Source organism: Molossus molossus, unplaced genomic scaffold, assembly GCF_014108415.1.
Source record: "Molossus molossus isolate mMolMol1 unplaced genomic scaffold, mMolMol1.p scaffold_m16_p_12, whole genome shotgun sequence".
NCBI lineage: Eukaryota > Metazoa > Chordata > Mammalia > Chiroptera > Molossidae > Molossus > Molossus molossus.
The window spans coordinates 67089445-67106226 of NW_023425347.1; the positions used below are offsets into that span (position 1 = coordinate 67089445).

General features: G+C 36.5%; 1 protein-coding gene across 7 annotated transcripts in view; it reads left to right on the top strand.

Moving 5' to 3' along the window:
* Nucleotides 1-16782, top strand: part of FAF1 (Fas associated factor 1) — a 447925-nt gene that overhangs the window by 266409 nt on the left and 164734 nt on the right. For all 7 annotated transcript variants that reach the window (XM_036255377.1, XM_036255373.1, XM_036255376.1 and 4 more), the window contains one exon: nucleotides 6255-6350. In XM_036255377.1, coding sequence (XP_036111270.1) covers nucleotides 6255-6350 — 96 coding nt within the window. The remainder of the gene's footprint in view (nucleotides 1-6254; nucleotides 6351-16782) is intronic.

Genomic DNA, 16782 nt, shown 5'->3' on the forward strand with positions numbered 1-16782 from the left:
GTTTTAATTTGCATCTCTCTGATGATTAGTGATGTTGAGCGTTTCTTCATATGTCTCTTAGCCATTTGTATGTCCTGTTTGGAAAGGTGTCTGTTTAGTTCCTCTGCCCATTTTTAATTGGGTTCTTTGTCTTCCTTTTGTTGAGTTGTATGAGTACTCTATATATTTTGGAAATTAACCCTTAATCTAAGTATCATTGGTTGTTATGCTCTCCCATAGAGTAGGTTGTCTTTCTATTTTGGTGGTTGTTTCTTTTGCTGTGCAAAAGCTTTTGAGTTTGATGTAGTCCCCTGTGTTCATTTTTTCCTTTGTTTCTCTTGCCTTAGGCATTGTATCAGTGAAAATTCTGCGTATGATGTCTGAAATTTTGTTGCTTACATTTTCCTCTAGGATTTTTATGGATTCATGAGTCACATTTAAGCCTTTAATCATTTCGAGTTTATTCTTGTTCTTATATTTTTTTTATTTAGCCTGTTGTGATATATTGTTTTGGTTGGAATAGAGGAAGAAAACCTGACGTTACACAGATCTGTAGTTAGAAAAGGAGGAGTATTTTAATAATCTTTTCAGAGAATTGTGGATATTCTTTGTTACTAAGCTGGAACTCAACAAGTGATAGTTTTCTAAAGGTTAGTTTCAATGTAGTATCTGGAGCCATACCAATGTGCTTTTTGTGCTTTGTTACAGTAAAATTCATTGGTCTTCCTCACACTTTGAATAGATCTTTTACCTGTACACAATCTTATAGCATTATGCATTCGTCATTGATTTGGAGAGTATTGGTCTCTGAGTTAGGCAAATTTTCTAATGCTGACATTTTATTATATGATATTTAAAAATCACATTTATTAATATCAACACTGATATCATTAGAAAAATCATTAAGCATTGGGAAGCTGTTGAGCTCATGGTTGCTGATAGTTTGCAAAATTTTAATTTTTACTTGAAAACTTAAATTTTGTCATTGGCAATTAATACTGTCAGACTTGTTCCTTAAAGTAACAGACTTACTTCATTCATTTTGGAGGGAAATCCTGTCAAATACCTAAATCCGAATACAATGTATTCCAGTCATTTAAATAATACTAGTGTTCTTGAAAAAGGTAGCTCATTCAGCACACAACTCAGCAATTAAATTAAGTGCTTTTTTTCTCAATGCAATCATTATACTTAGAATATGCTTTATGCGTACTCACATTTGTCATATAGAATATTAAAAGATGTGTATTTAAGAGTCAAGTTTCATTAAAAGTAATACATTTTACTGATTCAACAGGTCTATTCTTAAGTGAAATGGGCATTTTTATACTGAATATGTGGCTCCAGAGACTTCAGCACAGTTTAATGCCACTACTTTGATTTGTGGTAAGGTATCAGCAATTTTGCCCATCATTGTAAAAAAACACAATGAAAAAGTCAAGGAATTTTGAAAGTATTATTATGAAAATTATTTTCACACTGTGGAACCGCTGAAAGGATCTCAAGAATCATGTGTTTTCTATAGACCACACTCTGAGGATCATTGGCATAGTTAATATGTTCCTAAGAAAATACTAAATACGTTCTATAAGAAGAAAAGGAAAAAACTTCAAATAGAGTTTAATAGTATTCACTAAGATGAAATATCTACTATGTGGCAAATCTATTCTCCTTTAAGCCATCCTCATGGAAAACATGTTAGGAAAGGTAATATTTTATAGAGGAAGAAATCGAGGTTTGAGATTTAAACTATTAGGTGCAAAAAATAGTAGAACCAGTGGCTAGCAAAAGTAAATTTGTACTAAGACATTCTGACTTTAAAAGTTCTTGCTTTCAAGAGAATCAAAAGACAAGTCACAAACTAGATACATCTGATAAGGGACTTGTATCCAAAATACACAGAGAACTCTTAAAACACAACAGTAAGAAAACAAACAGCCCAGTTTACAAAATGGGTTAAAGATCTTAACAGACATTTCACCAAAGAAGATATATAGATGGCAAGTAAGCATATGAAAAGGTGTTTCATATCATATGTCATTAGGGAAATGTACATTAAAACAACAATGGGATATCACTACATATTTATTAGAATGACCAAAATTCAAAACACTGACAACATCAAATGATGGTGAGGATGTGGAGCAACAGGAACTCTCATTCATTGCTAATGAGAATGCAAAGTGGTACACCACTTTGAAAGACAGTTTGGTGGTTTCTTACGAAACTAAGCATACTCTTACCGTACAATGTAGCAATTATACCTTTTGGAATTTACCCAAGGAGTTGAATACTTATGTCCACACAAAATCCTATATAGAGATGTTTACAGAAGCTTTATTCATAATTGCCATAACCTGAAGCAACCAAGATGTCCTTCAGTAGGTGAATGGGTAAATAAATTGTGGTATATCCAGACAGTGGAATATCATTCAGCACTAAAAGGAAATGAACTCTCAAAAAAGGCTACATACTGTATGATTTCAACTATATGACATTCTAAAAAGACAAAACTATGGAGACAATAAAAAGATCAGTGGTTGTCAGGGGTGGTGGCAGGTGGAGAAGATAATAGGCAGAGCACAGATGATTTTTAGGGCAGTAAAATGCTCTGTATGATATGATAATGATGGATAAATGCCATTATACCTTTTCCAAACACATAAAATTTAAAACACCAATAGTGAACCCTAATGTATACTATGGACTTAGAGTAATTATGGTGTGGCAATGTAGGTTCTTCCTTAGTTAAAAACAAAAAAAAGCACTCTTCTGGTGAGTGATGTTGCTAATGAGAGAGATTGTGCATGTGTGGGGGCAAGGAATATAGGAGAAATATCTGTACTTTTCTCTCAATTTTATAAACCTAAAATTACTCTAAAAATTATCTTTATAGTGTATAATAAACTCCTGTGTACATCAACAGAACCCATTATAAATAGTTTTTATTGTTGAATGGTGTAGGAGTTTGTTTTTGTAGGATTAAATAGTCAGTGAAATTTTAGGCATGAAAATTCTACTTTGCCCCAACCTCTCCCCATCCCTAAGCATCCAAATGTGCACCATTTATTTAAGGGTGTAGAATTAAATAATAAAATCAAATAATCTTGCTTTATCTTTATTTTGAATTTGTGAACTTATTTTGAACCCCTATATGTGTGATGACAGAAAACCAAAGAATTACAGTCCAGTATGGCCAGAAAAAAAAAACTGAATAAAGCCTTGAAATAGCTTTTGAAAAAGAGTCATATTCTTTTGTTATATTAGGTTAAAGCAATCTTGTGATTGAAAGATTGCAATTATGTATAATTTAATTAACTAATAAAGTATGTAAATCTAAATTATTTTGTTTCATTTTTTTTTAATCCTCACTTGAGGACATTTTTTGTTATTTCGTTCAGATAGAGTGGGAGAGAGAGAAACATCGATGTGAAAGGGACACATCAAGTGGCTGCCACCCACACGACCCAACCAGGGCCAGGGACAAACTACAACCAAGGCACGTGCCCCTAGCGGGAACTGAACCCAGGTCTACTGCAGACCACAGGCCAATGCTCTAACCGCTGAGCCAAACCGGCCAGGGCTGTAAATCTAAATTTTTAAAGGTAGCCCTCTTCAACTATAAAGTCAAACAAATCTGCAGCCCTAATCTTTTTATTCCCAGCTTATGCAAAATAAAACCCCTGAAGTTAATAGTACTGATCTGTTACAATTTTATTACCATTTGTTTCATAAACACTGCCTCATTGGATCTTCATACCAGTTCTGTGAGAGACATGGAACAGATTATATTACTATATTTTGTAAATTAAGGACAGGTTATATTACACTATTTTCTAAGTAAGAAAACTGAAGTACAGAAATGTCAAATGATATTGCCCATAGTCATTGGGTAGTTGAAGGATTTAGCAAGTCTGGAACCTCAGCCTTCTGACTTCACATCTTTTATATAAGTTTAGGTGATGAATTTCAGTAAACATTTATTTTATTCCTAACTTCTTGAAATCACTCTGAATTACTATTGCCCCTTCGGAGGGCTCCCCAGCCCAACAGAGACTCCCTGGTGGAGATGTAACCCCATCTTGACTCACGTTTATTCTTTTTTCCTTGTCTGTTTTTACATGCATCTCTTGTCTCCCCAATTGGTATATATGTTCCCTTAGGACAGACACTGTACTATATATTTAATCAACACTAGACACATAGTCACTCAAAAATACTTGACATTTTAATTTATTTAGTTCATTGTGATTACTAGAATCTGAAATAGTGATGAAAAGGCTCACTTGGTCAGTTGTAGACCAAGGCGAAAGTGCTGGCCACTGTCCTCTTATCCTCAGGAATGATTAGTAGCTATGGAGATGATAAATGCTGATAACTGTAGAGACAAGCCCATAGAGGAGTCAGCCGTTTGTGTAACCATGTACTTCCAGTGAGCAGTTTTCCTCCACCTCTTCCTGTGACTGGGCTGTCCCCAGAGGTAGTCACAGTGGGAAGTTAATCACCATTTCTCTTTCCAGGTCCTAAAAATAATGATCATTGGAATGGTAACAGCTCTTCTGTCTATGTCAGTATAGTTTCAAAGCCAGCTTTTACTTACTTTACCCTTTCAAAAGTCCATTGAGGTAGTTAGGGTGGGGATTACTCACCTCAATTAATAAATGAGGAAACTCTGGCCTAGAATAGAGAAATTACTATCCCAAGATCAGGAGACTAGGCAGTACTTGAATCAAGGTTTTTCTGGCTCCTGGTCCAGGTCTCTTTCCATTATACTACAATGCTTCTGATTGTCAGTGATGTTTACCATCATTATTACTTGATTACCACAGGATTTCACAGTGGGGTGTAGGACTTTTTAAAATGAAAAATATTGTAAAGATAACATGGCTTGAAATGTAGCCTATGCATCTTATCCAACTTATCTTTGCTTTTACTTGTATTGAAATGAAATGAATTGAGTTAATTATGACAATTATGTTGATGGATATGATTGAATAGAATTGACAGAGTCAATGCATTTTTGCTTTTTTAAAAAATCAGTCAGGTCTTTTAGCATTTTTAAAGTACCATGGCAAAACATCTAGATGCAAAAACAAACACACAAAACCTTTAACCAGACCAGATGAAAAATAACAATACTCAAACATGTATGAATTTTATCAGTATAAACTATATGACAGCATGTGATAGAAAACACAAGAATATTTATTTGACATTTCCATTTTTCATTTCAATATTCATCTTCAGATAATTAGCCTGATTATAACACATGTTTAAATGTTATGATCAACTCACTGTTGTGTCTTAGGCTGCTCCCTATGAATTTACAGATATTTGGATTTCCTCACATAACAGTTTAATTCACACCTCCCCAAAAGTTACCATTGGATGTCTTCAGTGTGCTATTGGATATTCTATTTATTTTTAATAATAATAAAGAAACTTCACTTTATATAATTGTTACATTAAATACACATATGCTTCATTTTATGAACAACGAAGAAAGATACCTTTGTAGGCTATTTAATATTGTTTTAATTCTTCTATGTAGACAAAAGTAACATACACTTATTTTCCTTATATTTGCCCAAATTTAATTTAAACCTCAAAATAGTTATTTAATATGTGACCCACTATAAACTTTAATAGAAGTAACTACATATTTCTTTATTTAAGCTAACCCAGGCAGATATATTGGGTAGTGTTTTAGACCACAGTGGTAATAAAAACAGTATATGGGATGTGTGCTAGATACTGTGCTAGGTGCTTTACTTACATTGTAGATTCATAAGCTATAATTATGATCTGAAATTGTGGATTAATATTGATCAAAGTGTAAATGACGTAATTACCATGTGTGGAAACATTTTTTTTATAAAACCCTTCAGCAAACACTCTTTCAGGTACCCACAAAAGATTTATAGAGTACTGCCCTGGGAATTAGGAAACTGAGTTATTATTCTGCTAATCAGAAAGGTAACAGACATCTTAAGCAGGAGGGAAGTGTATATGATAGATTTATTTTAGGCTTGTTACAGTTTCCTGGAGCCCAAGACTATTGTCTAATGAATAATAAGTAGCTTCAACTATTGTATGTAACATCCATACATGGAAATTTCACATTTTCAGAGCCTCCCTGGTAATGTAATGCCTGGGCTATTAGAAAGGTCTTTCTATTACAGCTTCAGAAATAATAAAAAATACCCCCAAAGTAAAATCCTTTTGTGAAACATGGCCTCATTTTGTTTACAAATGATGAATTCTACGTTTTGCAGATGTGTCTTGCTGAGTCAGGGCTCTCTTATCCCTGCCATCGACTGACAGTGGGAAGAAGATCTTCACCTACACAGACCCGGGAGCAGTCCGAGGAGGTAAGCCTGTTTGCCAGCTTTTCAATGTACAGAAGGGCTATCCTCCACCCACCTGCCTACTTCCTATTCTTTTTTATCTGCCACAGCAATCAATAGATAAAGTTAATGTAGTGTGAATAAAGTCTCAGTACGTTCTGTAAGGCAAAAACTTTCCATGCAAGGTTATTGCTAATGTGGTCTTTCTTGTTCTATAAGTTTCAGGTTTCAACAGACAGAATTCAGGTGGATTGGTTTAAATGATTTTTACATAGAACTGTCAGGTTGACAAAGGAGTCTTCTTTGCTGCTCACTATGTATTAGGATTGAGTACATTTATTAGCATTGATTCTTAAGATTCTTTAACTCATTGAGTTGGCACACCTTCTGTGAGCCAGGCATTGGGCAAAAATGGATAACAATACCAAGATGCTTAGAGTCAAAGGTGATAGATTAGTAAACTAATAATAATGACATATTGTAATAAATACAGTAATAGCAGTCAGTGTACATAGGGTGCTATAGAAACCAAGAAGAGGGCCAGATGAGCTTGAGCATGTTTTTGTATTCGATGTCCCTGTGAGTGTCTTAGCGTGTCTGAATAATATTGTACCCTTTCCATGGCTACAAATAATACTCTGTGTCCAAGTATGACTTTGGTTATAAGGAAATGCAAAAGTGAGCCTGAGCATTATAGTTTATCTGTTTAAAGGGTATTTAATTGAGCTCCTATTATGTGCTAGGAAAAGTTATCACCATGACTTAAAAAGAGTATGCAACAGAGGTCATAACTAAATAGCACAGAAAAAGTTTATTTATACCAGTGTTTTTTAGGCTAGTATCACACAAGTATTAAGGTTTACTGAATTATCTTGAGCTAGTTCAGTAAAACTGTTTCCACTTACATTCTATATAAAATATGCAAATTTTTTAAAACTGACTATATATTTTGGACATTCGTTATGTAAACTGCCACAGGACCTTTCCAGCCATGCTCTGCATATGTATTTATATCACTTTAATATGTGAAAGAGAAATGGGATTGCATTAAGTGAAGTTCTAGTCTATGATCATCTTATGAAAGTGGTAATTTGCTACTTTCAATTCTTAGAAATCCACAAAGAAGGAAGGTTTTCCCCTTACTACAAATACTACTGTACTGTTTTCTTGGGCCTCTAAAAATGTTAATTTCCTTTAAAGAACCCACATCCATTTTTCTGGCACTTCATCTCACTAATTCTCATGAAAGAAGAAATGATATTGAGTTTCATTGGAAGAAACTGCCAGAAATAATTTATTGAAATATTTCCTTTTAATATTTCTGAGTATATTTTAAACGGCTGAAGTAGGCTACACTTCAACCCTTTTTTTTTTATTTTATTTTTTATCCTCACCCGAGGATATTTTTCCATTTTTTGTACAGATAGAATGGGAGGGAGAGAGAGGGAGGGAGAGAGAGAGAGAAACATCGACGTGAAGGGACACATCGAGTGGCTGCCACCCGCACGACCAACCAGGGCCGGGGACAAACTGCAACCGAAGTACGTGCCCTTAGCGGGAACCGAACCCGGGTCTCTCCAGACCGCAGGCCGACGCTCTAACCACTGAGCCAAACTGGCCAGGGCTACACTTCAACCCTTTAACGGATAAATCCACTAACATGAAAAGGTGGCCAACTAACTCCACCCAAAATTCTCAGTTGTTTTATTACCTGAGAGGTGACAGATACCTATTTCACTTCCTTTTATTTCCTTCTCTTACCCTCACCATTATTGTGAGAAGTCAATGTCATAGAGTGAGGAGTAGTGTTTGTGAAACTGGCTCAGTCTTTAGGTTAATTAGAGAAGGGAAAGTGGGGTTAGGAGGCTTTGCCAAACTAAAGCAGACACAGCCTCAGGAGTATCTTAAGATCATATTATTTGAAAGGAGTCCATTATTCTTTCTTCCCTGGCTAACTGTAAATACCACCTCCTCCAGGGAGCTGGTGAGAAACGGGAAAGAAGCTGTGAAGTGGTTTTTATGTTGTCATAGAGTTAAAAAACCGGAAGGGATATTTGTTGTTGTTTTTCTGTTTTTTTTTTTATTATTATTAATTTATTTTTGTTACAGATGTTTCTCCTTTTTCCCCCCATTGACACCCTCCTTCCCACCCCGACCCCAGCTTTGTTGTCTATATCCATCGGTTATGCATACATGCATACAAGTTCTGTGGTTTATTCCTTCTCCCCACCACCCTTCTGAGGATTGTCAATCTGTACCCTACTTCTATGACTCTGGGTCTATTTTGTTCATCAGTTTCTTTAGTTCATTATATTCCACAAATAAGTGAGATCATGTGATATTTGTCTTTCTCTGCATGGCTTGTTTTGCTTAGGATAATACTTTCCAGGTCCCCCCATGTCGTCTCAAAGGATAAGAGCTCTTTCTTTCTTACAGCTGCATAGTACTCCATTGTGTATATGTACCACAGCTTTTTTATCTACTTGTCTACTGATGGACTCTTGGGCTGTTTCCAGATCCTAGCTATTGTAAATAGTGCTGCTATGAACATATGGGTACATATATCCTTTCTGATTAGTGTTTCAGGATTCTTAGGGTATATTCCTAGAAGTGGGATCACTGGGTCAAATGGCAGTTCAATTTTTAATTTTTTGAGGTAACACCATAGCGTTTTTCATAGTGGCTACACCAGTCTGCATTCCCATCAGCAGTGTACTAGGGTCCCCTTTTCTCCACACCTTGCCAGCACTTGTTGTTTGATGATTTGTTGATGGTAGCCATTCTGACAGGTGTGAGGTGATACCTCATTGTTGTTTTAATGTTGTTGTTGTTAATCCTCATCCGAGGATATTTTTCCTTTGATTTTTAGAGAGAATGGAAAGGAAGGAGGGAGAGGGAGAGGTAGAAAGGGGAGAAGGGGAAAGACAGAAACAGAGACAGAGACAGGACAGACATCAGTTGGTTGCCTCCCGCACCCGCCTCACCAGTGCTGGAGATAGAATCTACAACTCAGGTATATGCTGCCCTTGGTCTGGGAATCGAACCCATGACCCTTAAGTGTGAGGGTCGACATAACCACTCAGCAACATTGGGTAGGGCAAACTGAAGGTTTCTTAATTTAATTTTTACTCTTCCATTCATTCATTCCTCATTCATTTAAATATTTATTTAATGTCTTTTAGGTGTCAAATATTAGAATCACCATCTGTATGCTGAAAGAACTCACCCAAAATATCCCCTCAAAATGTACCTTTGTTTTACCTCTAACGACAGGCTTTTGTCTTCATAAGGCAGCCAGTTCCATTGTTGAGCAGCTCTGTCTGTTGATATTTTCCTAATATTAAACTGGAACCTATGTTTTTGTAGCTTCCACCCCGTGGTTCTACTTTTTTCCTCTGGTTTTAACCTTCTCCTACATGACTTCATGTATTTCAAGACAATTATCATTTTGCTATTGACTGTCTTAAAAAGTCTTGAGTTAAGAAGGAGCTATTTGAGACCAGTAGTTAAATTCAGGTTTTGAATTTTATGGATTATAGTTATGTGCCCTCTAGCTGGGGAAATTTTATTTTTTTACAGTCTTCTTCAAATACATTTTATATATGATAATTCAACATTTCTCTCTCCTTCTCATCCTCTCCTTGCTCCTGACACTCCTTTTAATGATCTTCCCATATGTCTGGGTACCTTGCTAGGAACCTCTCACTCCTCTTCCCAACTCCTTGAGTGGGACAGTGTAGGGAACCCATGGACCCAGGCTTCTTGGGAATTGTCCAATCCTCAGTAAACAGTGGAGGAGTAGCCCAAGAAAAACAAACAAAAATCAAATTCTAAATGTAGTTAATGTTAAAACCATTAGTTTATAATCTCAGTTTTGGAAATGTCTTTTGAATGCTGTTATGTGCTAGTCAGATGACTATGATTTGAATATTTCATATTATATAATTAATGGGAAAATTGAGGCAAGCACAGGATACTAGGGGAGCACAAAGAATGGAGGGGTTAACAGTAAAAAATATTTGTAAGCAAAAATCTTGTCTGCATTATTTACCTCTGTTGCCCTAACACCTAGTGTAGTGCCTGGTGCATACCAGCCACAGAAGAAGTATTTGTGAATGAATGTTTTTTGAAAAAGGAAGACTGGAGGAGTTGACATCTGGATTGAATTATAAAGAATGAGTTACAGTCAACCAAATAAAGAAACATGGAAAGGTATTTCATTAAGAGGAAACAGCATGATCTGATTAGTAAATGGGGAGAGATGAGTGCAGTTTAGTGTTAGTGCAAAATAAAATTACAGACAGAGAAAGATAAGACGTGAGACTAAGGTGAATTGGTCGTGTATGTCTAGTGAGGGACTTGATCTCTGGGAAGCCATAGTAGGGTGTTAGTGGGGAATGGCTTTTTTTGTTTTGTTTTCCTGCTGTGCAGAGACTAGATGCAAGGGAAGCAAGACTGGAGACAGAGAAATCAGATATGAACCTATTTTACTGGTACTGGAAAAGATAATAAGACTTTGAACTAAAATATAATAAGTAAAAAGAGAGAAGGATATGAATTCAGGAAATATTTGGGAGGGAAATCAGTAGGACTGTTAACTGATAGGATCTGTGGGATAAAAGAGAGAAGGAGGAGCCTGGCCAATGTGGCTCAGTGGTTGAGTGTCAGCCCATGCACCAAGAGGTCGCCGGTTCAATTCCCGGTCAGGGCACATGCCCAGGTTGTGGGCCAAATTCCCAGTGGGGGACATGCAGGAAGTGGCCAACTGATGTTTCTCTCTCCCTTTCCCTTCTTCTCTTACTCTGAAAATCAATAAAGAAAAAAAAGATAGGGAAAGAGGAGATATGAATGATACCTACCTTTTGGTGTAAATGACAAAAGATTCCTTCGATAAATTCTGATTACATACCTACTCTATGCCTGATAACTAGTCTAACTGCTGGGAATATAGCTGTGAACAAAGCAAAGTCTTTCATTAAAAGTATGAGCTTGTACCTAACACCACCCCCCCCCCCAAAAAAAAAGAAAAGAAAGAAATTGAATGCAGATAATTGCCCAAAATCTGTATTTAATTTTTTAAAACTTGGTTAGACAAATACTTATCTTGTCTGCCTGGGGTGCAGTACCACATACTATTGGCTCTTGAACTATATGCAGAGAAGCTAAATAGTAATCCAGTTCCTCCTGAACATCTCTATCTGAATACACATTGCAGGTTCACTCTGTACAAAAGTGAACTTACCACATCTCCCCAAAAACCCATCTCCTCATTCATGTTAATGCTCATTGTCACCCCAAGCTGAAAACTGTTCATTCCTGTCACTGAGGGACTTGCTATTCTTTGAAACTGTTTCAATAGATGATACATTGAGATTTTTATGACCCTTTTCTTTTTTCTGGTCAAATAGTGTATTTCTTATATCAGCATCAAATTTGTTACCCTACTTTGTTAGTTGAGAAGTTCCTTGCTGTTAGAGTTTATTTTCTGCCTGTTATCTTGATTCTACTCCCACTAACCTCTCCAACAGGATGGGAGGGGTAAGGGATCTCTCTTGCATTTTTATCCTTCCCCTCTCTATTGGTTCCTTCACTTCATCCTAAAAACATATTCAGATCTTCTCATTCTAAATATATCTGTTTCTTCAAACCCAGTTTCTTCCCCTCAAGCTTTAACTTCATCTTTCCTTTTATTCACAGCCAATTCTCTTGGAGTAATTTATACCGGATAACTCTCTTCATTTTCTATTCACTGAACTTACTACAGCTTGGCTTCTTGCTACCATGAGATTATAATTGAATTTAAGTATTAGAGTCAGATAATAGTTTTTGTAAGCATACCATGCTATGCCACCTGATGTCTTTTTCACAGCCATCTTTGTGGGTCAGTATTACAGTATTAGTCATATTCTATAGTGGGGATGTGAAGACACTTGCTGAAGATCATACAAAAAATGGTTGCGTATTCAATGCCATGTCTTTAGTTATAAATTCAGGTATCTTTGTGGTGGTTTTCTTGTCATAATACAATAGCTATCTCTTTCTTTTTTTTTTTTTTTTATCCTCACCCGAGGACATTTTTCCATTTTTGTTCAGATAGAGTGGGAGGGGGGCGGAGAGAGAGAGAGAGAGAGAGAGAGAGAGAGAGAGAGAGAGAGACATCAACATGAAAGGGACACACCGAGTGGCTGCCTCCCGCACAACCCCAACTGGGGCCGGGGACAAACTGCAACCGAGTTACGTGCCCTTAGCGGGAACTGAACCCAGGTCTCTCTGCACCATGGGCCGACGCTCCAACTGCCGAGCCAAACTGGCCAGGGCTCTTAATTCTCATTCTTCTTAACCTGTTTATAGTTGTCTCCATTGACATTTTCTCAGATCTTGTGTCTAAGATTCGTTCTCTCAATTGATTTTCTAATCTTTGACAGCTTATTGGTCCATCTCTTACTGTTTCTCTTCCTTCACCAATTGAAATATTTATATATATTTACATATTTATGTGTATAATATATAATTATTTGTATATATTCTGTAAACTCTTTATCACTCTTGTTCCTTTATTTTTTAATTAGATTGATCTTATTCATTTCCATAAGCTCAACTATTATTTATATACTGATGACTTACAAATCTAAATCTTTTCTGGGCCTCTCTCTTGAGTTGCTAAGAAGATTTTTTTTTTCATAGCTGCCTACTAGATGTTTTACCTGGATGTCCTACAGCTTCCTCAAATTTATTCTGAGAACTGGTCTCAGTATCCTCCCTCACCAGACCTAACACTCTTTACCCACTCAGTCACCCAAATCTTGGTGTCATACTCACCTCTTCCACTTTTTTTGATCCTTAAGTCTAGTTGGTCAACAGTTTCCATCAGTTCTTTTGAAGTATATTTTAAGTCTGTCCCCTTCATTCAGTTCCACTGCTACTGCTCAAGTATAGTTTCTCATGTCCTCAGATCTAATCTGCCATCTGCTACCACACCACCCCAAACACACACACAGCCATCAGTTATTCTCTTTCTAAAAACCTTTAGTGATTTCTCTATTGCCATTTGAGTCAAGTTTAAATGCCATACTGTGCTGATTTTAGGATTACCACAGTCCAGTTCCATCAAACCTTTTTTCTTTCCTCCCAGTCCACATTCCTGTTCTATGCATAGAGCTAATGATTCAATTTGCTTTGCTGGATTTTTTATTGATTTTTTAAAGATATCCAGTTACTTGCTTGAGTTTTTTTTGTCTGCCTCGAGTACAACTCCCTCCCCACCAATTTTCTATTACACACACTCCACAGCACTGATATCTTTTTTTAAGGTATGGGTTAAATATTAACACTTATGTGAAACCTTATACAGTGTCCTTCATTGGTCCTAGAGTAACTAGTCACTCTCTCCTTTATTTTCCAATAGACTTTGCTTATACTTTTGTTGTTGTATCTCTTCTCACAGTGAAAAAGACATATTTGCAACTAAATATAGCTTCCCTCAAATGGGAATTTCTTGAAGGCTGGAACTGTGTTTTACCTCTGTATCCCTAACTTTTAATCTAGTATTTTAACATAAATTGTTGGTGAAAGGAATATCTGCTTCAATTATAAGCTTGCCTTAGTGCCAAGTATGTGAGTCCTAAATTTTTTCTCAAACAGTGTGGTTATTATCTCCTCTAGGATGCTTGCCCTAATCCCTCCAATGAGTTAAATGCTCTCTTCTGAACTTACCTGTCTTAACACTTATCACTAGGCCAGGTATTATAATTATCTTTATATTTTATATGACGTTCCTTGAGAGAGCATAATCTATATCTTTCACACAGGCCCAGGCAGTGTGGCACTTAGTAGGGTTTATAAATATTTGTTAAATGATAAAAGGAATAAACAGCTAAAAATAGAATCACAAATTTTTTAGCTGTTTTTAAAATTCTGAATAAATAGCTTCTCTGTATTCAAAGAATTTTAGGGTGGCCATGACTGAACCAAGAGATTATTATTCTCATCAGCAAACATTAATGAAAAAAAGATTGTTTATCTCATTTTTTAGAAAAAGCTTTTCCTAACCTGTTAGATGGCTGATAAGAAAATGTGAAGAGATTGGGAGTTCCTTATACATAATTAAGTAGTTCATTCTTGCAGATACTTCAATAATTCATATTTGAAATATACTTTTTTTCAACAAAATTGGCTTTTTCAATATCTCCCTTTGAAGATGTTGTCCTTGTAGGATTTCACTTTCTGGGCTCTTCAGAGGTTTGGAAACTCTATACTTTATGAGGACAAAATGAATAATGGGTTACATAGGCACAAAATTAAAAGATGTAAAGTCCCATTGTTATTGAAAGGGGCTGTTTGAAAACTGAATTATGAGAAAGAGGATAGATATGGGGGACAAAAATGTAAAGGGGGGGGTGAGAAAAAAAGATGATACGTAGAACTATCCCTTTCTTTGCATCTGTATTATCCAACCGTCCTTCTTAACTTGATGCCTCTTAAAGGGAGGGGTTATTACTAGGCAAGCTAATTGAAGGCCAAGGTGATAACTCGCTTAGAGGACATAAGGTTTGTCATACTGTCCTTTTGTTTCATTCCACTTGCCTGTGGACCTGGGTAAGCATCCTAAAGGAACATGTAGTGTACCTTTAAGGTGTTGAGCCTTTACCTGTTTAAAACTGAGCCTCGAAATTCAGGGGAACTTCTTGCTCCAGATATTTGCCTAACTGAAATACAGAAGGAACTCAAGCACAGTTGTGGTCTTAGTAAATGTGTTGTTTTGTGGAGGACGCTCCCTCACTGCCTTGAAATGAGAGGGGTTTTTTTGTTTGTTTGTTTTTGTTTTAATATTTAAGCTTTTGAATTGCTAAAATAAGGAAGAGCTCTTGGTTCTACAAAGCAAAACATTAAAGTAGGTTCAGGGTTACGAGTGGAACCAAGGCTTCTGCGAGAAATAATGGTACAGTAAAAATAGCAGATAAAATGCTTAAAACAAGGACCATTATAATTTTTTTAATATGTTTTCATTGATTTTTTAGAGAGAGAGGAAGGGAGAGAGAGAGAGAGAGAGAAACATTGGTGTGAGAGCCCTGGCCAGTTTGACTCAGCAGTTAGAGCGTTGGCCTGCGATTTGGAGAGACCCAGGTTCGGTTCCCGCTAAGGGCATGTACCTCGGTTGCAGTTTGTCCCCGGCCCTGGTTGGGTCGTGCGGGTGGCAGCCACTCGATGTGTCCTTTTCACGGCGATGTTTCTCTCTCTCTCTCTCTCTCTCTCTCTCTCTCTCTCTCTCTCTCTCCTTCCTTCTCCCTCCCACTCTATCTGAACAAAAAATGGAAAAATGTCCTCGGGTGAGTATAAAAAAAAAAACACATTGGTGTGAAAGAGAAATATCAACCAGCTACCTCCTGCATACCCCCTACTGGGGATCTAGCCCACAACCCAGGCATGTGCCCTGACCGGGAATTGAACCGGGACCTCTCAGTCTATGAGACAGTGTTCAGTCCACTGAGCCACACTGGCCACACAAGGACCATTTGTTTTTATTCATCTAATAAGTATATGTTTATTACCTTCTTTGTTAAAACCATTGGGAAAACTGTCTTAAAAATAATAGGAAAAATGTTACAGTTCTGGGCATTAATGCTTGGTTATACAAAGGAAGAAATGCTAAGCCTACTGAGTCAAATGGAGTAAATATCGTGGCTTCCTCATTTGGAGCTTTTTAGACTCACTGGATTAGTAGTTCTTAAAATTGTTCCATCAGAGGTACCGCAGCTTTCAGAGGGATATGAGGAAGAAAAGACCAAACCCGAGAAAGAGCATTAGGATCCCCATTGCTCTCTCCCTGCTCAGTCAAAATGGCCTTTCTTTTCATATGGTGTATGCACTGCAGTTTTACATAATGTTTTGCTTGGAGCCGAATGAAGGAGGTAACTGTGTGAAAAGAAGTTTGAAAATCATTGATGAGATATTTTAAACATCTCTTCTAGCTTCAAAAATCTGATTCTGTGACTAGCTGAACTCTTAACATTTTCGCTAGCTAAGTTTTGAGTCTTTGATTCTAAGTTTCTCGTAATGCTTTTCTGGCAGATATTTAGCTCTAAGTTAGGCTCTTCTGCATCTACTAAAGGATCAGATAATTTCCCCATTTTCATAACTTAAGTACATAGCACACTATATTTTAAAAGATAGACATTTCATTTATTAAATAGACTTCATAGACTTTATTTATTGAATATAGCACAGACAGGCATTTAGCCAGATACCTTGCTAAGACCTTGTTCGTGTCCAAGGAATGAGTATTTGTCAGTATTCACTACTCAATTAGAATGTTTTAAGTCTTGGTGTTTGTGAAATACTATTCTAACTTAGAGATCTGCAGCCTAGTTTATATTTTGAAGCTGCTTTTAATTGTAATACTTTAAATCTCAACTGCTGTTCTGAAAACAAAATAAGCAGAGCATGTTTATCAATGTCC